Genomic DNA, 26,855 nt, shown 5'->3' with positions numbered 1-26,855 from the left:
TTTACCTTTTTAACTAAACTTGTAAAGTATTATTTGTAATAAAATTGGCATGGATTTTCCTCACCATCATTTGGCTACGCGTTCTTTCCAGACACAAGCTCTAACATAAGCAATGCAATACAATTTTAAAAAGACCAATTATTGTTTAAGTCCGACTGAAATCAAACTTTTATTGTGCTTCTAAACGTAATGTGACTTGTTGCTGAACAGTAAGTACCGGTAGGCATCATTGACATGTAAATATGGGAAGTCGTGCTAATGTTTTGATATTCTGACAACAGAAACTTTGAATTTCTAACAAGCAATTGTGCAGCTTAGTATTAATTAATTGTATTTTTTTCACTTGGCAGTTTGGATAAGATGTAGTATACTTTCATAGCATATGAAGCTCTTTTATCTCCATAGATCCAAGCTGTGTGATTCCACAAAATCTGACCCATTTAACAGCACCCACCTTCAATGTTAATTGAACTGTTGAATCTGCATGAGAAAACTGTCTTCCTCAACCTAATTTCCTGTTCGTCCCAACATCAATCACTTCACTGCTAAAAATCGCAGCTTTCTCTGAGTGACATGTTCAGTATTTATATCTATGGGCAGTATTTATTATAACATCACGATTTTGCACTGAGGTTTTTACAGGCTTTCAATCATTAAAATGGCTTCATTCCATCAGTGCCCACAAACACACTTGAGTTTGAAAAAGTATTTCCTTCTCAAAGAGCTGTGCTGATGTGGGTGTTATGTTATAAAACATTACATAAGAACAGAGTGATGCATAATCTCAGCGCAGGCAACAAAACGGTTTGGCAAACACTCTGAACAACATTTATTATGAATGAATACATAAACTGGAACTGAGAGACTGGGCTACACTTGGAATGTTTAATTATTTTCTTACCATCACCACCACCATCAACTCCAATGTTCTTACATACAGAGGAGGATGAGATCAGAAGAGCTGGTATAAAACACAGATGTAAATGTTACTATCAGTGCAAATGAAGAATGTTAGTATATAAATTCCAAAACCACTAGCGTATCGGCCAATAACAGTTTAAAAGAATTTAAAAAAATCAGAGAGTGAGAGTAACCTAGCAAATTGCCTTGTGTAGTGCCACTTTTTTCTTCCCTCTGCCCGTCCTTGGACAACTTGATCCAAAATGGCGGCACGGTAGCACGTAGCGGCCACTCCGGTCCAAAATGGTGCTATTTTTGTTACTTAGCCCGACTTTTATGGCACATGGACATCGGAGCAACCGGTGTTTGTGTTTACCATCGCCAGACACTGCTCAAATATAAGACTGATGCAACAACCAAGCTGCATGATGATCTGCATGAGAAGCTACGCAACATCGGCTTGCTGCGGAGACCAGGCCTGCAGTCCTCGGTGTCGCCTGATACCGGTTGGCGGGGGAGAGGACATCGTAAACGGTGTGCGAGGTAGCGGAACTGCGGCAAGAGGGCGGGGGTTCATGGTAGGCTAAAAACAAACCCTAGCCGGCCGGCTCTCCAGTCTATCCTGCTCTCCAAAATTTGCTCTCTGGACAATAAAATGGACTACATCCAACTACAGCAGACTACGCAACGTGAGTTTAGAAACTGCGTTCAGCTAGACGGGCTTGCCTCGTTTCTTGCCGACAGAAAAGCAGCTCTGTGCAGTAAGACTCACGGTGATGGCTTGTGTGTTTACATCAACACGGAATGGTGCAAAACTACTGCTCATCGCTTGTTAGATGCAGACCTTTTTATTTACCACGGGAATTCACCACTGTCATTATAACCGGAGATTACATTCCCCCCAGCACTAATGTTAAGGAAGCGCTCTGTGAACTGTATAGGGCTATTAGCGAACTGCAAAACACTCAACCTGACGGACTGTTTATTGTTGCCGGAGATTTCAACCATGCAAATCTCAAGACAGTGCTCCCTAAATTCCATCAGTATGTGGACTTTGCAATAAGAGGGGCGAACACGCTTGATCTTGTTTACACAAACATCCCAGGCGCATACCGGGTGGAGCCCTGCCCCCACCTCGGCTACTCAGACCACATCTCTGTTATGCTAACCCCAACATACAGACCGCTTGTCAGGCGCACAAAACCGCTTTAGAAGCAGGTGAAAACCTGGTCAGCAAGAGCCATCTCTGCCCTTCAGGACTGTTTTGAGTGTACTGCTACACCTGCAGATGTTCAGGGAGGCTGCAACATATGGCGACTCTACCAACTTGGAGGAATACACTTGGAGTCACTTTCTCCAAGATGTCCACACGCTCCAACCAGAAGCCGTGGAGCAGGCGACAAGGCGGCCCTATCCCGGGCCATCAGAGAGGCAAAGCGCGCACAAGCCCAGAGAATCCACAGTCACTTCCAGGACAGCGACACGTGGCACATGTGGTAGGGCATCCAGGCCATCACAAACTACAGGACAAATCAGTTGCCTGTGAGAAAGATGCCTCCCTTCCAGATGCCCTGAACGACTTCCATGCTCGGTTTGAGGTGTAGAACGATGTGGTGGCGAGGAACCACCATGATGAAGTGCTTCGAGAGGCTTGTCATGAGGCACATTAAGACCCAGCTGACTCCCTCACTAGACCCACTGCAGTTTGCGTATCGTCCCAACCATTCAACAGACGACTCCATCGCCACCACCCTCCATCTGGCCCTCACCCACCTAGATAAAAAGGACACATACGTTTGAATGCTGTTCCTAGAATTCAGCTCAGCATTCAACACAATCATTCCTCAGCACCTGATTGGAAAGCTGAACCTACTGGGCCTGGACACCTCCCTCTCCAATTGGATCCTGGACTTCCTGACTGGGAGACCTCAGTCAGTCTGGATCGGGAACAGCATCTCACCACCACCATACTGAGCACTGGGGCCCCACACGACTGTGTGCTCAGTCCACTGCTATTCACTCTGCTGACTCAAGACTGTGTAGCAATACACAGCTCGAAACACATCATTAAGTTTGCCGATGACACAACAGTGGTGGGTCTCATCAGCAAGAACGACGAGTCAGCATACAGAGAGGAGGTGCAGCGGCTAACTGACTGGTGTAGAGCCAACAACCTCTCTCAATGTGGACAAAACAAAAGAGATGGTTGTTGACTTTAGGAGAGCACAGAGTGACCACTCCCCACTGAACATTGACGGCTCCTCTGTGGAGATCGTCAAGAGCACCAAATTCCTTGGTGTTCACCTGGTGGAGAACATCACATGGTCCCTCAACACCAGCTCTATTACCAAGAAAGCCCAGCAGCGACTCTACTTTCTTCGAAGGCTGAGAAAAACACATCTCCCACCCCCCATCCTCACTACATTCTATAGAGGGACTATTGAGAGCAACATGAGCAGCTGCATCACTGCCTGGTTTGGGACTTGCACAGTTTCGGACCGCAAAGACCTGCAGAGGATAGTGAGGACAGCTGAGAAGATCATCGGGGTCTCTCTTCCCTCCATCAAAGACATTTACACAAAACGCTGCATCCACAAAGCAACCAGCATTGTGGATGACCCCACACACCCCTAACAAAAACTCTTCACCCTCCTGCCATCTGGCAAGAGGTACCGAAGCATTCAGGCCCTCACGGCCAGACTGTGTAACAGCTTCTTCCCCCAAGCCATCAGACTCCTCAATACTCAGAGACTGAACTGACACACACACACACACACACCTGTACACCATCCAACTTTTGCACATGTCCAGAGTTGCACTTGAATACATTTTCACTTATACCTGGCTGACACCTCAATAACTGCTCACTTATACCTGGCTGATACCTCAATAACTGTCCATGTCCATAGAACACTATTTCATAGTATGTTATATTTACATTTGGCATTTTTAAAAAGTGTCATCTTTTTGCACAACTCAGATTACAAATGTGTACTGGTCAGAGCTGCACTGTCTCTTACTGTGCCTAGTGTCCTGTTTCTTTTAGTAATTTACTGTACTGTCCCGTACTTTTTTGCACACGTTTGCACGTGCACTTCATGTAGAAATGTTATTTCGTCTGTGTAGTCTCATGTGGTTCTGTGTTTGTCCTATGTTGTTTTTATGTAGCACCATGGTCCTGGAGGAACGCTGTCTCGTTTTGCTGTGTACTATACTAACTGTATAAGGTTGAACGACAATAAAATCCACTTGACTTGACTTGATTTGATTTTAAAAGTGATTTATCGTGATTTTTACCTTGTGATTTTTATACAGATTATTGCATCAAATCATATGTCTCCCATTGGCGAGAGCGCCTGACATCGGAGCAAATTTAAAAATGCTGGCTAATGCTAAACGTAGATTTTCTAAGATTGTTATTCACGTCTGCACTAATGACGTCTTGCTTCGCCAGTCGGAGTTCACTACAGATAATGTTAAAAAGGTGTTTATATTTACAAAAAGTGCCAGGCACTGTAATATGCTCTGGCCCCCTTTCTTGCTCATTGCGGTGATGAAATTTATAGTAGATTATTTTTAGTGAATTGTTGGATGTCTGAATGGTGTCAGGACAATAACATATATAGGCAATTGGATGGGTTTATAGGGTAGACATGACCTGCTAAAGAGAGATAGACTCCATCCCTACAGGGAAGGTGACACATTGCCATCTAGTAATTTGGCTCATAGTCTTAATAGTGTCAATGTTTGACTCACCTTGGCCCAGGTCATGAGGCAGACAGACTGACTAAACCGACAATCTGCTGGCAGCCTTAAGAGATCACACAGGCCATATTAACTACAACACAAGAGACTGTATAACCTGGATATTATATAGAGACTGTATCTGTCCCCTGAACTACCAAACACAAAATATTTATAGTCATTTAATTAATATTATTGATGTCAAACTAGAAAACGCAATACAATTTAAGATAAACATCTAAAAAAAATTTAGTTAGAAAACATTAGATTTCTTTCATCCAAAACACTAATTGTACATTACATTATTACATATCATAATTTGAAAGCACTCTGTTTGACAGAACCCTGGCTTAAATGAGATGAATATATTTGTTTAGATGAGTCTACTGCCAAAGGCTATTGTTATAAACATGAGCCTCGCCTGAAAGGTCGAGGAGGTGTTGCTACAATTTGCAGTAATGTTTTTGGTGTTACTCAATAGTCAGGATACAAGTTTAATACTTTTGAAGTCATAGTACTTAATGTGACATTTCTGATATAAGTAAAAATATCTGTCGTCTTGTACTCTGGCTACTGTACATAGATCCACAGGGCCCTATACAAACTTCCTTAAACAATTTGCAGATTTTCTGTCAGATTTAGTAGTTGCTGTGGATAGAGCTTTAATTGTTGTTGACTTCAACATTCACATAGATAATGAAAATGATACACTGGGATCGTCATCTACAGTTAAGAACTAGACTGTTGTGTTTGATAGCAATCTATCCTTTGAAAATCACATTTCCAATGTTTGTAGAACAGCATTCTTCCAACTCAGAAATATTTAATAAGTTATGACACATGGTCTGTGTTTCTGATCCAGAAAAGATCATTATCTTTTATGCGTTGAGGACCTCAAGACTAGATTATTGTAATGCATTACTAGGTAGATGTTCTGCAGGTAAAAAAAAAAGCTTCAGTTGTTTAATAATGCAGCAGCTAGAGGGTCGAGTAGAACCAGGAAACATTAACCCAATTTGATCGGTGCTACACTGGCCAAATGTTAAAGGTGTACTCAGTAATTTTTTTAATTTGTCATCTTGGACTCACACTGACACCTAGCGGCATGGATGTGAACGAAGCACGGAGTCAATGAGAACACATTTTAATGTCTCATTAGCAATGTTTTACATGTAGTCTTGTGCATCCTCATATTTAAATGCTCCTTTAAACGCCTCCTTCGACAGTGTGGCCGATGTCTGAATGTTCGCAAACAGTCTGCCGCTGCTCAGCTATTTTGAACTTATTTTTGGCTCTGAGCGAAGAAGCACTTCTCTGTGAGAATGCTGGGGCCTTTATGAGCCAGTTCTTCTTAGTGAATCTGTAACGTCATGTCCAGCTCGAAATGAAACAAGAACTTTTCCTGTGTAATGGCCGGACACTTGAAATAAGCATAACAGTTACTGACTGACTGGTTATTCATATGACAATGTGGATTTAAGAAAGGCCTACACATTATTTGTTTGATAAAAAATTGTTTTATAAAAAAATAAATGAATGAATGAATGAAATGTGAGTTACAATAGGATCAATCACTGGATTGCATGTATGCCTCTAAAAAGTCTGTGTAAACACATTTAGCAAAAACTGTATTACATTTATTTAGGATTTGTTATATTTGCTCTGTAAAATCTGAAATTACCTCATCACTTGGAATCTGACTACTGAGGGCAACATTTTTCTTCCTAAAAAGTACGACTCTTTAATGGAACCATCAATGATTCAGAATCAGAACTGGAATCCTGTTTAAAATTCACACATCAAAGGATGTGAATTACATTCTGCTTCTAATATGGAAAGTTCTTTCAGAATCTTAAGGATTCTATTTGAACTGATAGTGGAATGCTTAGAATGTGCAGAAAGTATTGAAGTTGGCGTTAAGATTAGAATAGTGCTGTGAGAGAGTGTACAGCTGTGAAATACAGTCACCTTGAGTTTAGAGCAGTTTAAAGCAGAACTGTGAGACATGAGTCTTGCTCCTGTATTTATATCTCCTTCTACTTTCCTTTTTGCTTCCTCTGGTTGTCACACACTGTACCGCCGATCGATTGTGTTACATTCCTGTCTCCCCCGCATGACAGGAGAGCAAGGACAGAAACACACACACATACACTTAGATACAGTACTGAAAGGACTGGTAAAGTGTTTTTTTTTGCATTGTGGCATTATTTACAGAACACTTCGGCACATTCTACCACTCAATTCTCATAACCACAATGCGCCTGGACAATGTATTTATAATATTTCAATGGTTTTCAATACTGATTATCATTACCGTAACATTAATTTTTACTGCATTACTGCTTTTGTACAATTATTATTATTTTGTTTTAATTCAAATCAGCGAATATGAAAGGTTATATAAAGTGAGTGCTACTATGATGTATATATAAATTTATATAATATATAATTATGTCACATTTCGGTAATGAGAGTATCATAATAACCATATTTTTTGCATTGCAGTAATGAGAATTAGGAGGTAAAATGTGTGTAATTGTTACAGAAATAATGTCACAAAATGTTAAAATCTTAATGGCCATAAAAATAGTCTTTCCTATCTACAGTATGAGAAAAATATAATTTCTTAGCTCAGCAAGTAAAGACGCTGACTACCATACCTGGAGTCGCAAGTTCGAATTAAGGGCGTGCTGAGTGACTCCAGTCAGGCTTCCTAAGCAACCAATTGTGGTTGCTAATGTGGGTAGAGTCACGTTGGGTTAACCTCCTCGTGGTCACTAAAATGAGGATCTCAATCTCAGTGGGGCACGTGTTGAGTTGTGCGTGGATGCCGCAGAGAATAGCGTAAGCCTCCACATGCTCTACGTCTCAAGTCACGTGATCAGTAACATGCTCAACAAGCCACGTGATAAGATGCATGGATTGACGTCTCAGACACAGAGGAAACTGAGATTCATCCTCCGACACCTGGATTGAGATGAGTCACTACACCACCACGAGGACCTAGAGCACATATGGAATTGGGCATGCCAATTTGGGGAGAAAAGGGGAGAAAAAAATAAAAAATTCTTATTTGTTTCTTTTGATTTAGGACCAGGACAGTTTCCTGACAGGTTTTGGGAAAACTAGCACAACTATGTTTGAAATTGGTTGCCTGGGAGAAAGGTTAACTATAAAGTTTAGCGTTCTTTATTCAAAATGTTTTTATTGCTGAATGGTGCGATTGATCACTCACAATCACTTTGCTTTCGTTAAAAATACCTTTCACTAGTGCAGACAAACAACCATTCGCTAAAAAGCACCGAAACCTCTGAATGGTGTCCATTTGTAATAGCCACTGGGGTCCCAAACAATTAACATCAAAATATAGGACTTAAAAGCTTGGAAGTCTGTGCTGAGAATAAAACCTTTCAAACTACAAACATAAGACAATAATCCAAAACCTGATCACTTAATCACCTCATAGATGTCCTGATCAGTTTAAGGTTTTACTAAATTGGTATGAAGAGGATATAGTTTCAAAAATCAGATCAGATATGTAGGTACTAATGTAGGTTAATGGCAATTACTACAATAACTAATGTGAAACCTGTTAAATTCCATTAAGAAATGACTGAAATCAGTTCACTGCATTGCTGGCTTCAAAAGCTTTGATAACACTGTTTGCTCACCGAGGTAGAAATGAGCTAACTGTGGAGACATTGTATAATGTTTTCCTAGTTTACAAAAGCTTTAGAGTACGAACTATTCTGAGGAAAATGAGTACTACAGATCTCATTCTTCAAGCAAACTACTAAAATGTATTTTGTTGGAGAAGAAAAACTAGCTTTATACCATGTGACCCACATTTGGGTTTCGACCATTTAACAATTTTTTAATGGAGCCACATTGCAAGCACCATATCTCTGGGATTAAACCATATAGGTATATATAGACCTTATATAGATGTCTGATGAAGGCCCTGAGAAAGGCCAAAAAAAATAATTTTAAATAAAAAATTGTTTTTTATTTTTTTATTAAAAAATATTTATTTTTGCTTAAAGAGTGAGAGTTGCACCTCCTTTTAAAAATAGAGCAAATAGACCATAGAGGGCCTTAAAAATGAGGATACAATAAGTAAAGTTTGTTTTGAACCAGAATCTAAAAGGATATTAATATATCTTTAATAATTCTGTAGTTATCGACACTCCTACTTTAAAAGAACAACACAGAAAAATCGGCTTTGTCAACTGATTTTAGTAACAGACCTACCTGTGTCCTTGTAAAACAAAAATAACGACGCTGCCACATTTTAAAAGGTATTTTAAAATAATTAGATAATTTAAAATAATGGGCAAAATTTTTTATTTTGACCCCCTCTGCAAAAAAACGGATTCCTCAGTAAATACTGATCGATGGCATTTAATTTTCTGGCTTTCATCATCATTTATGTTTATCTTTATTCAGAAAAAGTATTAACAAAATCAAACATTTCAGCAGGAGGCTTCTAGTTGAATGATCCACCTACGATATGTATCTGAGAGCACACTGTATATGTCAAAGCATCTTTAGTTTAGTGCTATACTCCCTTAGGAGTACATGCTAAGTGTGACGTGCATTTCCTGTGAAAATGAGCATTGCTTTTCCAGACTGCTGAACATCCTCTGTGATTTCTGGAAATGGCCATGTTCTCAAAAAACCTCTTAAGTGCCTGACTCATTCAACCTGTTCACCTGCTCAAATGATTCATCAAACTAAATACAGACACAGCTCCAACATCACAGCTCTCTTCATGGATACAAAGTGTTTATCTTCACTAGAGATGGTCCTGTATGATATCTAAACAAATGAGTTTAATATAGTCTCATTCGTAATTCATGAATCATAGACATACAATGGAAAGTTGTATAACGGTGACTGCAGGCTTATAATTACTGAAATGGCTTGTTCTATGAGAAATGAGGGTTTGGAGGAAGAAAATTAATCAAACAGAATAATAAAACTACATACATTTGAGAAATGGCATGGTGTTATTCAATAGGCTGGTGGAAATCTAACATGTGATGCAACACTAGTGTGATGTTAAAGATGTAATGTGTAAAGCGTGCCATTGGATGAGAAGATAATTTACAAATACATTTAGTCATTTAGCAGACACTTTAATCCAAAGCGATTTACAAATGAAGAACATAGCAAGCAATTTGTCATACAAAGTTAAACATATACAGTGTTGTACTGCCAAGCTCTCAAGGTGGCTGGAGTAGTATGGTGCTAGCACAGAAGAAAAGAGACAGAGAAGGATCATTTTTTTTTGGACAGTAAGTGCAAGTTACAGAAAGTTCAATATTAAGTACAATTGGTGTGGATTGGTAAAGTGCTCGCGGAACAGATGTGAACATTTACTTTTAGAACTTGGACAGCAGAAATGTGTTAACCGGTACAGAATCTTCTATTCCGTTTATACCACGGTATATCGTGTCACGGATCTGACACCAGCCAAAAACTATAGCCTTACCAAAATACTGACATATCAATAGAAATCGAGCAGTTCAGCTTGTAGTCCAAAAACCCAGAAGAGAACTCGCAATGGGTTCCTTCGATTGTTTTATGGGTTTTTATAATGGATGTTTTGAATTTATATGTAAAATAAGCTCTGTCGTAAACATTTATTGATGATACGTGGACGTTTTGTTCTACAACACATATTACATACAGTCATACCTCAAACATGACTTTTGAAGCAGTGTTGAATTACCTTTTAAAAAGCACACAGCGGCTTAAAAATTCATGTTTGAGGTACGAACCTGAGCTACTGAGGTTTTGCCGTACCAGCAATGATGTGAAGATTGTGTCAGTATTGGCAGCTATTCCTGCTCCCACCAAATGATGAGGGCTAACTCACTATAACACATTTTAATATGAACTAATTTTAGGTAACCTAGCTAATGTGATTTCGGTGTTGCTCTTATTACCTTTAAAAAATGTCCTTGGATAATGAGAGCATCTTCAAAGCTAGAAGGCAAAAATTCCACTGAACTTGAATGTTGTTTAACTTTTCTCTTTTAAAGACAGAATAATATCAAAATTTCCAAGAAAATAATGCATGTTCTTCTGTGGCCATTAGCGACGAATCAGCAGTTTGCCTCGAGGGAAGAGTGCTGATGTGAGACTGGTGTTATTTGCGCATGCGACAGTATCAGGCACCCAAAAGAGAACGCACATCCAAACCATCTCTCAGTCTAAACAAACAGCTATCTGTATCACTTGTCAGGAGAATCAAAAATTAAAACAGTAATCCCAATTAATTTGAAAAATTTAACTGTAATATGATTATGATGGGTTTTAATGTAACTGTAACGGATTTAAATAACCTAAATTTTGTATACTGACTACCTAACGCTGTTACAAGAAATATATATATATATATATATATATATATATATATATATATATATATATATATATATATATATATGACACACACACATATACACAACATTTAGTTTCGGTCCTCGAATCTGATTGGACGAGACATTCTGATGTTGTATCAATCCGTTTGTGTTCGTGCCATTCTAAACTAAAGTGAATGTGTTAAGAGCAACTGTATGTGTGTCTCTTACATATATTTTTTTTATACATTATATATGTTAGCCAGCAGGTGGTGGCAAAAGATCATTTTTGTGTGTAATATGAGTTAGTTTGGTGACGTGAAGTGAATCCGCATCAGCAAGTGTTTACATACAACGCTCTTGATCACTCTTATTACTACTAAAGCTAGAAAATAGATTTAAACTTCAGCATTACAGCTGAGAGACACAACAGACTGATTAATTACAGAACTCAAGGCTCTTACCCTTTACTGGAGTTTCCACACTGGAGAAAAAGTACTGTTCAAAATGGCGGAGAAGATTGCGGTTTCTATTGTGAATAACTCTTGCGCACCGTCTACTGTGAAATAGGGAGAAATACCCCTGCTTGGACGCTATTTTTCCACTGAGAGAGCTGATCTTCAGAAAGCTGACAGCATCTCTGCTTGGTGATCGCACATGCTCCATCTCTCTCTATCTCTCTCTCTACACACACACACACACACACACACACACACACACACACACACACACACACACACACACACACACAGTCGTCTATCATTGTTTATCCAATAACTTGTTAGAAACAGCACAAGCCGTGATACTATTTCTGAAGTGACATTTTTTAATTACTAATGGAAGCTTGGTCGCATCATTTGATTTGAACCAGCAATGGCAGATTCTGATCCGCCACATAAGAAAGTAGTTCCATGCACAAATACGTTTTTATGACCATACTCAGTTTTTCCTAATTTAAAAAAAATTTACTTGTTCATTGAACTTTTGTATACAAGCAATATCACACTCACAATCATGCTACCTACGGCACTCTGCTTGCAGCCTCGTGCCTGCGCCCGAATGAAAGCAGTGCTGATGTAGTGCCATATCGCAGTCGTGCTCATGTGATATTGCTTATATATATGTATATATATAAATAAATAGTAAGTATACAGGTGAAACTCGAAAAATTAGAATATCGTGCAAAAGTTCATTAATTTCATTAATTCAACTTAAAAGGTGAAACTAATATATTATGTAGACTCATTACAAGCAAAGTAAGATATTTCAAGCCTTTATTTGATATAATTTTGATGATTATGGCTTACAGCTTATGAAAACCCCAAATTCAGAATCTCAGAAAATTAGAATATTGTGAAAAGGTTCAGTATTGTAGGCTCAAAGTGTCACACTCTAATCAGCTAAACACCTGCAAAGGGTTCCTGAGCCTTTAAATGGTCTCTCAGTCTGGTTCAGTTGAATTCACAATCATGGGGAAGACTGCTGACCTGACAGTTGTGCAGGAAACCATCATTGACACCCTCCACAAGGAGGGAAAGACTCAAAGGTAATTGCAAAAGAAGTTGGATGTTCTCAAAGTGCTGTATCAAAGCACATTAATAGAAAGTTAAATGGAAGGGAAAAGTGTGGAAGAAAAAGGTGCACAAGCAGCAGGGATGACCGTAGCCTGGAGAGGATTGTCAGGAAAAGGCCATTCAAATGTGTGGGGGAGCTTCACAAGGAGTGGACTGAGGCTGGAGTTACTGCATCAAGAGCCACCACACACAGACGGGTCCTGGACATGGGCTTCAAATGTCAAACGCCTTACCTGGGCTAAAGAAAAAAAGAACTGGTCTGTTGCTCAGTGGTCCAAAGTCCTCTTTTCTGATGAGAGCAAATTTTGCATCTCATTTGGAAACCAAGGTCCCAGAGTCTGGAGGAAGAATGGAGAGGCACACAATCCAAGATGCTTGAAGTCCAGTGTGAAGTTTCCACAGTCTGTGTTGGTTTGGGGAGCCATGTCATCGGCTGGTGTTGGTCCACTGTGCTTTATTAAGTCCAGAGTCAATGCAGCCGCTCTACCGGGACATTTTAGAGCACTTCATGCTTCCTTCAGCAGACAAGCTTTATGGAGATGCTGACTTCATTTTCCAGCAGGACTTGGCACCTGCCCACACTGCCAAAAGTACCAAAACCTGGTTCAATGACCATGGTATTACTGTGCTTGATTGGCCAGCAAACTCGCCTGACCTGAACCCCATAGAGAACCTATGGGGCATTGCCAAGAGAAAGATGAGAGGCATGAGACCAAACAATGCAGAAGAGCTGAAGGCCGCTATTGAACCATCTTGGTCTTCCATAACACCTCAGCAGTGCCACAGGCTGATAGCATCCATGCCACGCCGCATTGAGGCAGTAATTAATGCAAAAGGGGCCCAAACCAAGTACTGAGTACATATGCATGATTATACTTTTCAGAGGGCTGACATTTCTGTATTTAAAATCTTTTTTTTTATTGATTTCATGTAATATTCTAATTTTCCTAGATTCTGAATTTGGGGTTTTCATAAGCTGTAAGCCATAATCATCAAAATTATATCAAATAAAGGCTTGAAATATCTTACTTTGCTTGTAATGAGTCTATATAATATATTAGTTTCACCTTTTAAGTTGAATTACTGAAATTAATGAACTTTTGCACGATATTCTAATTTTTCGAGTTTCACCTGTATATAGGATAAGTACAGTCAGGTCCATAAATATTGGGACATCGAAACGAACAAGATGTGCTTTAACTGCAGACTTTCAGCTTTAATTTGAGGGTATTTACATCCAAATCAGGTGAACGGTGTAGGAATTACAACAGTTTGTATATGTGCCTCCCACTTTTTAAGGGACCAAAAGTAATGGGACAATTGGCTGCTCAGCTGTTCCATGGCCAGGTGTGTGTTATTCCCTCATTATCACATTTACAAGTCTGATACGGATGTTTTTACCCGTATCGGGTATCGGTCCGACGAGCCCGATCCAAATTCGATACAGCATGCTGGCGAATTACGTTACTGTCAAGCTCAAATAATTACATAAATAACCTTCAAATCAACATTGAAGTAGTCCATATAACTCACACATTTTATGCAGGCTCTTACAGTCATCCAAAAGCTTTGTGAATTGCAAAAGACTGTGTTTAATTATACATATACTTTCAGCATGCACATCTAAGTAGTCTCTGGCAGCCCGGTTTACTGAACGAGCGCCACTCTGCCGAAACACAAATAAATGCACGCAGAGGCTCGTCATATACTTAACTGAAAATGTTTTTTTACCAACGTATAGTCAAATTATTATTATTATTATTATAAATTATAATAAAAACAACTGTGTGATTGAAAAGTGGATTGATATACTAATAAAACTAAAATGAAATAAATAAATAACAAAGAGGGAGAAGGAGGGGGGAGAGAGAGAGAGAGAGAGAGAGAGAGAGAGAGAGAGAGAGAGAGCCATAAGTCATTTAAAAGCCCAGAAACAAGTTAAAATGTGTAAAGAGAACTGGCTTCTTTTCTACTGAAGACTTTCACTGAAATTACAGTTATTTTTCAGACTAGTTAACAATAAAGTTTTGCACATGCTCTTATGTAATTGTTTTTTGTTTTCCTATTTTATGATGAAATTATACTTATTAGAGGTTTATGTTTCTTTACAAAAAGATTACTCCCAATAATTTCCACACAAAAATAACGCTGTTATCGGAATCAGATGGGAAGAGAAAAAAAATTTGTCGTTCCATTGATTCTATGTATATATGTTTTGTTTTTCTATGTTCAAATTTGTGAATCAATAAAAATTGTTAATCTGAAGGAGCCAATAGCTCTTAAGTCATTTTTTAGTCTGAAGCCCTGCAGATAACAGTTGTTTTCAGCTGAAATCTGTGGTAAAGCGGCTCAGACTCTGAGCCCAGGGGCTGTTCAAACAGATGGAGCACAACAGAATGGAACGGAATGTGGGATCTTGAGACACACAATTAAAAATGTAGCTCCTTTTCAGACAAAGCATTTTAATGCTGCCTTCACATGCTTTCGGAATTATCATAAATACAAGTTTCTTACTCGGAAGTTGCACATGAACGACCCCTCAAGTCGTAATTATGACTGGGAAATTCAGAGATAATTTTGATATCAGAGTTTGAGTTGGAAGATGTAAACTTCCAACATGGCGGAGGTGAGTACGGTTTCTGTAAAGAATGACAGGTTTTCTTTCTCTACATACAGCTAACTTTTAACGCTTGCCGTTTCGGTCATTCGGTTATGTATATCAGCAACCATTTGATTCATATTGTAAATATCGACAGCAAGCTAAGGGAGTAATTTGTATAATGGTGTCAAAATAAAAGTTCCTCAAGAAATATGTATGACTGTATCTGCCTCCATGATTCCTGTTCTTTCCGACAACAAAGCACTTGAACGAGATGTACTCCTAATCACAAATTCAGAAGTGGGAAGTAGAATAATTCTGATAGCACATGAAGGCAGCAATTGATTAATCTGTGAAACACTGATAAGAAGGCAAGACATAATGGCCAAAGACCTCCACTTTAGGGGCTGTTTGCACTGAACACTTTTGCCTTGATCTACACAGACTTCCAAAAAAATGTTTATGTAAACATGCGCTAAATGGAAGTCTTTGATCATTTTATACTTTTGATCACTTTATTCAGCAGCTCATGCAGGAACACTGATTTTCTAGATACTGTATCAAGTTAAAAAGAACTTCAAGTTTTAAAAACTAATTTCTAAACAAACACGTACTGTTAAATTTTATTTGTTGCGCTGCATCTAGACTTTTTAGTGCAAGAAACAAGCCTGAACTCATCGTCAGTGCTTGGCACACATCCAAAATTCGAATACACAGTTTTAGTATTTGAATGTGCGTTTTTATCTTAAATTTGACAAATATTCAAATTTTCAAAATAAAATTTGAACACCAATTATGATTAATAAGCCAATAATATATATGGTCATGTTAACAATTTTACCAGCATTTTAACCGGCTTTTCCAGTGTGCGCAAGTGTTGTGTGAATGACTGTTTATGTTCTCTGCTATTGACATCAAAACAGTCTGATGATGCATGGTTGGATTTTTTGAATAAGCTGATTGTTGGTAGTTATCAGCATATTATTGTGCATGTAAACTCCCTCAATGTTTCAAAGCATACTATGACACACTGATTTGCACATCTGTATACTGTGTTCTACAAATGTAAGAATTCCTTTTTTTTAACTAATGAGCACTGAGGCTTCCAATACACCAGTTACACCAGAGAGATCAAGACTAAACAGAGAAATATATTCTCACTCCTATATTCTCAGGCCTAATGAGTGTAAATAGACTCTCAATGCTGGCAAGTTACACAATCATGAGATGTCATCAAACAACCAATCAGTTTTCAGTTGCTCAGTGAAGGCTTCTCACTAAACTGAGCATTGTCTCTGTAATAAAAGAGCTTGTTTTTCAACAGATAACAGAATCTTATTGTCTGTTAAACAGATGCGGTCGCTCTCTTCAACGTTACCATCAAATCAATGCCAAACAAAAACAAAACAAGCTGATTGGTTAAATTAAAGCATTCTCAACCAATCAGAACAAAATGCACTGGCTTTGCCTGCCCTGTCTGAATAAACATGTCACAATAACTCAAAATGTAACATGTAAACACTACATTGAGGAATATTTTGATGTGCCAGATGCGAAATCTCTTTGACAGTCAATGTATCGAGGAAAGTACTAAAACTGGTCAGATCATGAAAATGTCCTACAAACAGTGTTTATCTTTACACAGTTTTTTTTTTATTATTATTATTCATGGTTGTACACTTTTAACGAAAATGTCCTTTAAATTTACTAAATATTTCGTAAGTTTTATGCTGACTAAATTGGCACATCATTTTAGTCAATGAAAATAACAATTTAGTTAAAATAATGTGCAAAATAACAAAAATGTGTCAAACTGTAACAGACCAATAATTTTTTTTTCCCTTTTTCTCCTCAGTTTGGAATGCCCAATTCCCAATGTGCTTTAAAGTCCATGTGGTCGCACAGTCGTTCGCCTCAATCCGGGTGACGGAGGACGAATACCAGCTGCCTCCGCATCTGAGACCATCAACCCGTGCATCTTATCGCGTGGCTTGTTGAGCACGTTGCCACGGAGACATAGCGCGTGTGGAGGCTTCACGCCATCCACCGCGGCATCCATGCTCAGCTCAACACGTGCCCCACTGAGAACAAACCACATTATAGTGACCACGAGGAGGTTACCTCATGTGACTCTACCCTCACTAGCAACCGGGCCAATTTGGTTGCCTAGGAGACATGGCTGGAGTCACTCAGCATGCCCTGGGATTCAAACTAGCAAACTCCAGCGGTGGTAGCCACCGTCTTTTATATACAAGTTCAGATAAATGTTGTAATATTATATATATGTTGTGGATATAATGATTAATGTCATGTATAAATAGCCTTGGGCAAAGTGACATTACCATATTAAAATCTTAAATGATACAGTTAAAAAAACTGGCTGTTTAAATCTAAGGTCCAAAACATATTCCACGTAGGCACATGAATGTGAGTGCTTGGCCACAGAATTGCCAATGCGCGGTCCAGTTGAACATGCTTAATGTGCATTCATGCGGTACCTTGGCAGGAACAAACCTCAATACTTAAGCGGGCGATAGAGTTACTTTCAAACGTCACAGCAATTAAACTGCACGTGTCAAAGTGGCTATAAATACTGTATATTAATAACTTGAACTTAACTTGCTCAGCAATTTTTCTTCAAACTTTTGTTCCACCATGATCGTAGGGATAAAACGATTAGTCCATGTTAGTGACAATTTTGTATTGTCTCCTGACTGAGGAAAGGAATAATTACACAGCTCACAGTCCAGATACACTCTAAACTTTCCAAACAGCTTCAGGTGATATAGATTGCAAAGTATGAGGGAATTATAATGCAAAAATACCAAATAAGTAAATACAGAAGCACTCTAGTTATGGAATAAGCGGAGCTGGAGCTCTTTAAAGGAAAAACCCCAGCGTTACATCTTTAATGCAGTTATTTTTAATGCATTATAGCTTTATTAAAGTTAAAATAACATGGAAGCAGATCATGTAAATAACTACAAACTCCGAAACTGGCATTCACGCGCCTCTTCTATGAGTTGCGTGAATGTCATGATCTAAGGGAGAGAGATTGAAACTGCATCCGGCTGAGGCACACTCTGTCACGGGGACACTCGTCCCTCAAGCACGCATGCTTGCTGCAGCTAGATTATAACATGACGACTCGCGACTTACTGAATCATAATACATGTGTCATTTCTTATTGTGAACAATATTGGCAATATGCAGCTTTATTAATAAGAGAGAGTTTGTTTTTTTGTGAGTTAAAGATGGATTAAAGTGACCAGAAAAGTGAGTTAGTCTTCGACCCATTATACACTGCAACAACATATGTTTTTGATTTGTTTTTGTTTTGGCTTGTTTTGCAATATATCTATCTAGATCTCTTTTAAAACAATGTACATTTACTTTAGCAGCTATACTGCAGAAGAAAAATTGTTATCTGAGAATGTTGAATATAATATTTTAAAATATTTAAAACAAATATTTTAAAATATCTAAAAATCCTTTTAAAAAAGATGCATTCACCTGAGAAGCATATTTTTATATATATTTAGAAGAATATTTATACTTGCTTTTAGAGAATAGATCTTGAACATAATTATATTTTGTCTTTACTGCACTCGCAGAAGTATAACCAAGGGAAAAAACACCTGTATACAAACTACACTTATATTTAAGATACATTCTCTTAAAGCATGTCTAAATATCTTATATGTTGGTTCTCAAGTAAATGTATCTTGTTTTTAGGATTATTAGACAATTTAAAAATGGTAAACATGACAAAAATACTTGATAACTATAGGATTTTTTTGCAGTTAATTTTTTTACTGAATTAAACTTAACAAAATGGATTTTCCCTTTAATTCAGTGAATGTCATTTAGAGGTATTTTTAAAAGATGATTTTGTCCTCTTTATTGTTATTAAGCACATTTAATACAACCTTTTAAGTAGAGACACAAGCTGAATAATCGGTTAAGAGCTACTGTAACGATTAATTGTTGCAATAATCACAGAATAGTCGAATAATCGTAGTAATAATCCTTAGATTAAGAGATTACTGAAATAATCGTTGAAGCCCTACATGACATTAGTTTGAAGTGTCAACTTTACAGTGAGTTTTCTCTTTCAAGTCAACTAATGTTGCAATTGCACTCTTTGTGGCAATGCTGAGAATACAACGTGTACTTGTGTTGAGTTATGAATTTTGCTCCAACACATTTCAGAACGCAACAACGCATGAAATCAAATTTACTTTAGATTAATCTGCATTCACGTACTTGCGTAAAATATGTTTGGGCCTAAAGGCTCAATACTAAATGCTATACAAGTGGAGAATATGTTCCCTTTAAACACTGTGTTCATAATTCCTCCCACACTTTAACGGATAACTGACCAGACTTGTAAAGACAACATTGAATAAAAAGATTGCTCAGGAAGAAAAAACCTCCAGTCCAATATAATAATAACAGCATCTTACGTAAGTGTTCGTGAAACACGCTCTTTATGTCCCAAAGCATCTCAACATCACTGGCTCGCTCTTTACCGCTGTAGCTGGCCATGAGAAACTAGGACATGTTATACAACTCCCCCTGTCACAAATATCAGCTGATCTGGAAATGCTTTCATACACAACTTGTGATTATGTTATGAAACACAAGTTTTCAAAGATCAATATAGATGAACTGAGCTGAGGTTTATACTTCAGACTGAAAATGAGGGCTGGCAACAGTGCTGAGAAACTAAAAAGTATTGACACATCAGAGAACTGAGATTAGACGTCAATGGTCAAAAGCCAGCACTGGACACTATTTGTTTCCGCATGTTGCCAATGTGCTATTGACCTGGCCTTAGAATTACCGTATATCACAGTTTTTATATTTTGTCCCAACAGATTGCCCATATTAGTTGAAGAAGCAGACTTATCTCTGGTTTATGTTTAAGTGTGCAATGCACTTAAGCAAATAAATGCATGAACAAACAGTTGGGCCCATCGTAATGTTGCACATTAGTGCTTAAATCTGTTTGCTGCATTTGTGAGTGTGACAGAAAGCACAAACATTTAGTATATATACCTTATTACAAATTAATGTAAAATGTAAAAATGGATTGTATCTGGTGTTTTTATGAAAGGTGATCTATAATTTACTATCCTATATGCTGTATTTTCATTTACATTATAACATAGTCTTTTCAAATACTCGATTCTGATTGGCTGGAATATCACAGAGGCTGATAGATTGGCTGATATTCTAAATGTTTACATTATCGCCATCTGCCGATACATTTTTGCATTTGTCCAGTTTGTTTTTAAGCTGCGAGGGGGCCAAAAATAGCCTGCTTGTATGTGAAGGAGCTGTAATTGGTTGATCCTCCTTTGGCAGCAATAACCTCAACCAAGCGTTTCAGTTTAGAAGGAATTTTGGACCATTATTCCTTACAGAACTTCTTCAGCTCAGCCATATTTTAGGATGTCTGAACGGCTCTCTTGAGGTCATTCCACAGCATCTCTATTGGGCTAAGATCAGGGCTCTGACTGGGACACACCAAAAGGTGGATTTTCCCATTTTAAAGCCATTCTGCAGTGGATTTACTTCAATGTTTGGAGGAATCTTTTTTTTACCTCAATGAGAATTCTGTGTTGAGTCATTTGAGTCACCTTGGTTGGACAGCCACTTCTTGGGAGTGAAGCCACAGAATTAAGTCATAGTACTAAAGAATATATAAGCTCTTCAAGATAACTTAACGCTTTCCAGCCTTATGCAAAGGAAAAATTCTTAATCATAGGTCTTTTGATATTCCTTTTTGCGAGGCATGGGCCACGTCAGCAGATAAAATTGCGATTTGTTTTTTTTTTAGGCAATAGAAGATTTGGTGCTTGCTGCGTGAATATAATTTTCGTCTGAATGATGAAACGAGGCAAATATGTCCGACACATAACTGACCATATCACATATCAGATTAATATACAAACATATTAATCATAAAAATGTATGACCTTGAAATGCCATTTCCCACCACTGTTTAAGTACATATTCAGACTCTGGCAAAGAGGCCAATGACCAGCTGCTTTGAGTAATAATTAGTGCACATTTAAATGATTGCTGATTGTCTGATTACATGCATGAATTGAGATAAATTCACTCTGTGCTTCTGTCAGATGATGTCCATTAACTCAGCACCAATCACAGCTGGACAGCATGCCGAATTACACACACACCTACTTAAAGCCGAAGTTAGACAGTGCGTAAAAAGACTACTTTCAAATAGGTTTCCTGTCACCACCAAGTCACGTCTCTGACAAAAGTCTAAGTGTAACGGAGTGTATGTTTCAACCCATCATAGCCACCATGAACACACATGCCACTGACCAGCTTGATGTGTCCACTGCCTCCTTTATAAACCTGTCCATAACATCTGTCAAGACATTTGAAATCTTTCAGAGGGTGTAGAGAGCCCTGGTGAGAAAAAGACTGAACTGTTCCTTCATCTCGAGGTTTGCAGCACAGTGATTTGGTTTGCTGCTGTGACAGCAGCTCTTCCATCACACATTTCTAAGTGAACAGATGTTTTCTGCTCTTGTAAATCAAGATGCTGCCCATGTTAACAGCAATACAAAGTAAATCTGTCTTCTACTTCTTCCAAAACATAGTGGTATCATGGTATATGTGACAAAACGCTATCTAGCCATTTTCATGCATTTGTATTAAAAACACACCATTATAACTGGGCAATAACGAAACACTCTCTCCAATAATGTGCTCACTCTCTTACAAAGAGTTGCACTGTAGTGAATTTTCTGTAAAAAAATATAGTGTCCATGTCATTTTTATGTGTATATAAACATAACTATTCCCCTATATAATGAAATGTGAAAGATCACGCAGAGACTTCTGAGAATGCCCAATTATTCTTATTATTTTTAACAAGTTCCCTGTAAAAAGTACATATATTATCTTGTTAATTAAAAAGTAAAAAAATACTTTTTCAAGTAAAAACACTAAAGTAAAAATACATTAATTGATTAAAGGGTGGTTGCCTTAACATTTACTGTAAAAATTATAATATATTTAACAAGACAATGCAAGTAATTTAAAGGAAAAATATTGTAAAAATATATATTTTTTAAGACGTAAAAGGTATGTTTCTACCATATAATTACTGGTAAAATGTATATTATGTTTAACAAGAGAATACGTGTACTTTTTATGGTAAACTATTGTTAACATTACTGTGAAAACATTAATTGTGTGTTCCCAGAAGTCTCTGCGTGACCCATTACATTTCATTATATTTTATGAGAATAGTTATGTTTCATCTTATTTTTTATATCAGTTATGTACATTGGGGCGATCTGTGTTTTATTTTATGTAGTTTAGTTCATCTTTATTGAATATTGTAGGGTCACATGTGTTACCCTGATAAGCAAATGAATAGGTGAACTTGAACTAAGTTAAGCAATAGTCAGAATGTGCAACTTGTGTTGTAAATACACAAATTCCCTAAAAACACTAACACATAACACAATATCATAAACTGTGTAAATGTGAGGAATTCAGAGTAACTCCTAAAAATGGCTAATTATTCAGCATTATATGTATTATATATTCATTATATGCTATTATTTCAGGAGCTCAGGGTTCTAGTGTTGTTTAATCTTACATATCAAACATATTAATCGTTAATATATTTCATACATTTTTAAATAATTTTAAGGACTGGTAGTTTATACATTTTCCATAATATCTGAATATTCAATTCAAGTTTAGTGTGTCATAGTTTGATGCATGTTTTTGTCATTTTGCACATTTTTGTCAACTAAAATTATATGCCATTTTAGCCAAAGTAAAATGTACTCAAATGAATGAAAATAGCATGATGAAATATTTACTTGATTTAAAGGGGTCATGAAATGGAGAATCACGTTTTCCTTGATATTTAAACATATACAAGGTATCTATATGTATCAAAAACATACTGTACATTTCAGTACTCAAAACATCCTCACCAGTCTAAAAAGAGCCTTTATAGTTACAACCATGCTGAAATATCTTGTTTTGAAATCTGTGTGTCTGTGACATCACAAGACATTGCTTATTTGCATTTACACAGCCCACAACATGAGTCATCGCATCCTTGGCCCTTAGTTTGAGATACAGAGAGCGAACAGGACAGACAGGCTGCCCAACTATTCCTGAACACCAAAAGGGACTCATCGGGACTATTTTGAATTATTTTTGTAAAAATAAACATGCACTACACAGACATATTTGACTGTAGTCATGTATTTTGTGCCACCTTTAAAAGACGCGGTGTCAAGTTACAACTCAGATCAGGAGATGCCATTCTCATTCATTCAGCTGCTGTGACTTGCTGTTTTGAGCAAAAGCTCATCCTGGACACATTCTTTCAAATGTCTGAGCTATTTTTAATTGTTGGTGTGTGTGAGTATGCACTAGATTGACATCTTTGACCATTTTGATGTGTTTCTGGTTCAGTGTGCCTGTGTGTGTGTGTCATTTTACAGTGTTTTGGACTATGTATGTGCATTTTTTTTTGCTCATATCAGCACGGATTGATTGTGAACCAGTCACAATATGCTTCAAGATTTGCAAAGGAATGGAGAAGTTAAAAATACTATTGGACCCAACTGCAAAACCGTAAGTAAACAGTTTCATTCATGAATATTTCAAATTTCATGACTGTTTGATTGTTTATGGTGCTGTGTTAACAGTTCTGCTTGAGATGAACAGTTTAAATTCGGATGCAATGTGTCGGATGTGCGTTGTGTAAACCCTAAAAATGTTTTTTTATAATGTTGTGAAGCTTGTTCATTCTATTCAGATTGAGTTTCAAATATGGTTGTATTTGAGGGGCTGCATGCTGTTAGCCAATCATAACAGTGGGTGTTTGCGTTGAAGTTTAAAGGAGATGCTTAGGCTAAAACTGAGCGCTTCAGAGAGCAAAATTATCATACATTCCTAAATTATGACCATTTTCGTGAGAAAAAAACTTGACTAATATTATCAGTGGACCTCAGGAAAGATAATAAAATTATAAAAAAATAATAATAATTTCATGACCCCTTTAATGGACATTTTCACAAGCACAGACACACTTAAAGCTGTCTGTGTGTTAAATACTTTCTTCTGTCCCAGCTTAACATGCAGAATTCCTTCCTAACATGCAGAATTCCTCCTAAACACTGTGTCTCTGTGAGGCAGTGAAAGTTCCTCTGTTTGTTTTGAGAGACCCATTTAGACCCATCCCAAAAACATTACTCAACCAATAGCGTGAGTTGCGGGTGGGAATATCTCTTTGTTTGACCAATGGCGGGCAGAGGGCGTATTTAGAACGCTGTTTTGAAAACAATGTTTATGTTTGCAATTCCATTCAGTGGCGCTAGTGTTGCACAAATTACAAACTTCAGCTTTAAGGATTGTTGTACTGAAACAGATGGAGGGTGATAGGTCCCCCTGGCCTGAGCGTTTCGCAGGAACAGGACATCGTACTGGCACTTATATGAACATATATGGACTGTTCTGAGAACTGGCACAACATTTGACAAGCAGAAAGTCTTCTGATTATCTAAACAAAATATCTGACCATGGGCCGTGGATGTCTTGTTATCACTGGATATTTCAGTGATATCTGACAGGTAATAAGGACATTTCTGCATGTAATTTAATAATAAGAAATCCATTACAGCACATATAATATTGTTTAGTAGCTCCTATATATTGGAAACTTGTAGAGTAGCTAAATACTATTTTAAAACTTAGCTTGACTGTAGTTTGAATACTTAAAGAGTACTTTGTAACCTGGCAAGCTACAGGTTCAAAGTAGCTTCCCAAACACTGCAGAGGTGAGTACTGTGACTTATATATTGCTGTTGTCATTCAGCACATGGGAAACAAAGCAAAATACAACTTATGAGTTTTCAGGACATATATTGACAAAGAAACACCTGGCTTACCCTGGTTTTGAGGCTCACATCTTGCCTACACACTGACAACAAAACATATATTGAGAATTTAATAAGAAGGAAGTGTGGTGCACAAGACCATGATGCCGATCATATTTCAAAGCAGACATCATATTCATAAATGCCGTAACTGCACTTTCAATCGCAGCTGCACATATGAATGAGGGTATCTGAGGGCAAAACTCATTAAATCTCATCACAGTTGACACTCATCACAGGCTGCAGGCTGATCAAGACCTAGGTAATGTGTAGTTATAGACCGATATATCAGCCAGGCTGATATTTGAGCTTTGGATGAAAATTGTGCCAACTTAGCCAATTAATGCAAGACTTTAATTAAAGTAAATATGGTGTAAAAAACGTAAAATCTTCTTTTCTATCATTAAATATCAGCATTATAATGACCATATGCTACCTTTCTGTCTAGTTAAAACCCATCGGTCAATCGCTAGTAATGTGCCTCCAGTATCTCACCCTCTCCTCCAGGCCCGTTTCTTCTCCGGGTGGGTCCTTGCCGTCGAGTGTGTCTCTGCAGACGGGTGGGGCTTTCTTCAGTGCTGGCTCTCGGTTCAGGGTGGTGTAGCCCACATGCTCGTAGATGGGGTTGATGGTCATCTTAGATATGTATTCAGCTGCTTTGGTCTCAATGTACAAGGTGATGAGACCGTCCGTCACCAGGTCATGGATAGACTCAAAACGCTTCTCCCCCACAAAGTGCTTTCCATCGTAAAAGAGACGGAAGTTTCGGGTTTGATTCCCAAAGCTGAGAGAGAGAGAGAGAGAGAGAGAGAGAGAGAAAGAATGAGTGTCTGATGGATCCGAGAGCTGTAACACACAGCTGTGAAGAGATCCGGTGAGAAAACGAGAACATGGACACACACACACACACATGAATCTCTGGTTGAAGGCCTATCATCTTGCTGTACTTGGCTTTTAGTAGTTGTGCAAATGGAGGGTGAGGAGTTCATATACTGATCAATATGAGGACCGGATACTCTTCCTCTAACACACACAAACACACACACCTAAATCATAACCTGGTTTACATCACAAAAAAATTTATATATACAAATACATATAGTGTACTGTGCAAACGTTTTAGGCACTTAGGATGTCATCAAAAATAATGCCAGAAAATCGTGATTAATAGCAGATTTGAAAGTGCTGAAATTTTACACTATACACCGATCAGCCATTAAAACCACGTGCCTAATATTGTGTAGGTCCTCCTCGTGCCACCAAACAGTGCCAACCCGCATCTCAGAATAGCATTCTGATATTATATTCTTCTCATCACAAGCGGTTATCTGATTTACCGTAAACTTTATCAGTTCACACCAGTCTGGCCATTCTCTAATGACCTCTCTCATCAACAAGATCCATCTACAGAACTGCCCCTCACTAGATATTTTTTGTTTTTGCCACCGTTCTGAGTAAATTCTAGAGACTGTTGTGTGTGAAAATCCCAGAAGATCAGCAGTTACAGAAATAATCAAACCAGCCCGTCTGGCACCAACAATCATCCATGTGATTCTAATCAGCCAATCCTGTGGCATCAGTGCAGTGCATAGTATCGTGCAGTGGATAAAATCATTCAGATATGAGTCAAGAGTTTCAGTTGAAGTTCACATCAATCATCAGAATGGGGAAAAAGTCATCTCAGTGATTTGGACCGTGACATGATTGTTGGTGCCAGACG

General features: G+C 37.9%; 1 protein-coding gene across 1 annotated transcript in view; it reads right to left on the bottom strand.

The window, feature by feature from the left end:
* chn1 (chimerin 1) overlaps positions 1-26,855 on the bottom strand; it is a 90,242-nt gene that overhangs the window by 31,035 nt on the left and 32,352 nt on the right. Inside the window, exon 6 of the mRNA XM_052142343.1 lies at positions 25,631-25,919. Within this exon, the coding sequence (XP_051998303.1) occupies positions 25,631-25,919 (289 nt within the window). The remainder of the gene's footprint in view (positions 1-25,630; positions 25,920-26,855) is intronic.

The sequence above is a fragment of the Xyrauchen texanus genome, chromosome 14, assembly GCF_025860055.1.
Source record: "Xyrauchen texanus isolate HMW12.3.18 chromosome 14, RBS_HiC_50CHRs, whole genome shotgun sequence".
NCBI classification, from domain to species: domain Eukaryota; kingdom Metazoa; phylum Chordata; class Actinopteri; order Cypriniformes; family Catostomidae; genus Xyrauchen; species Xyrauchen texanus.
This window is presented reverse-complemented; position numbering and strand designations above follow the sequence as displayed.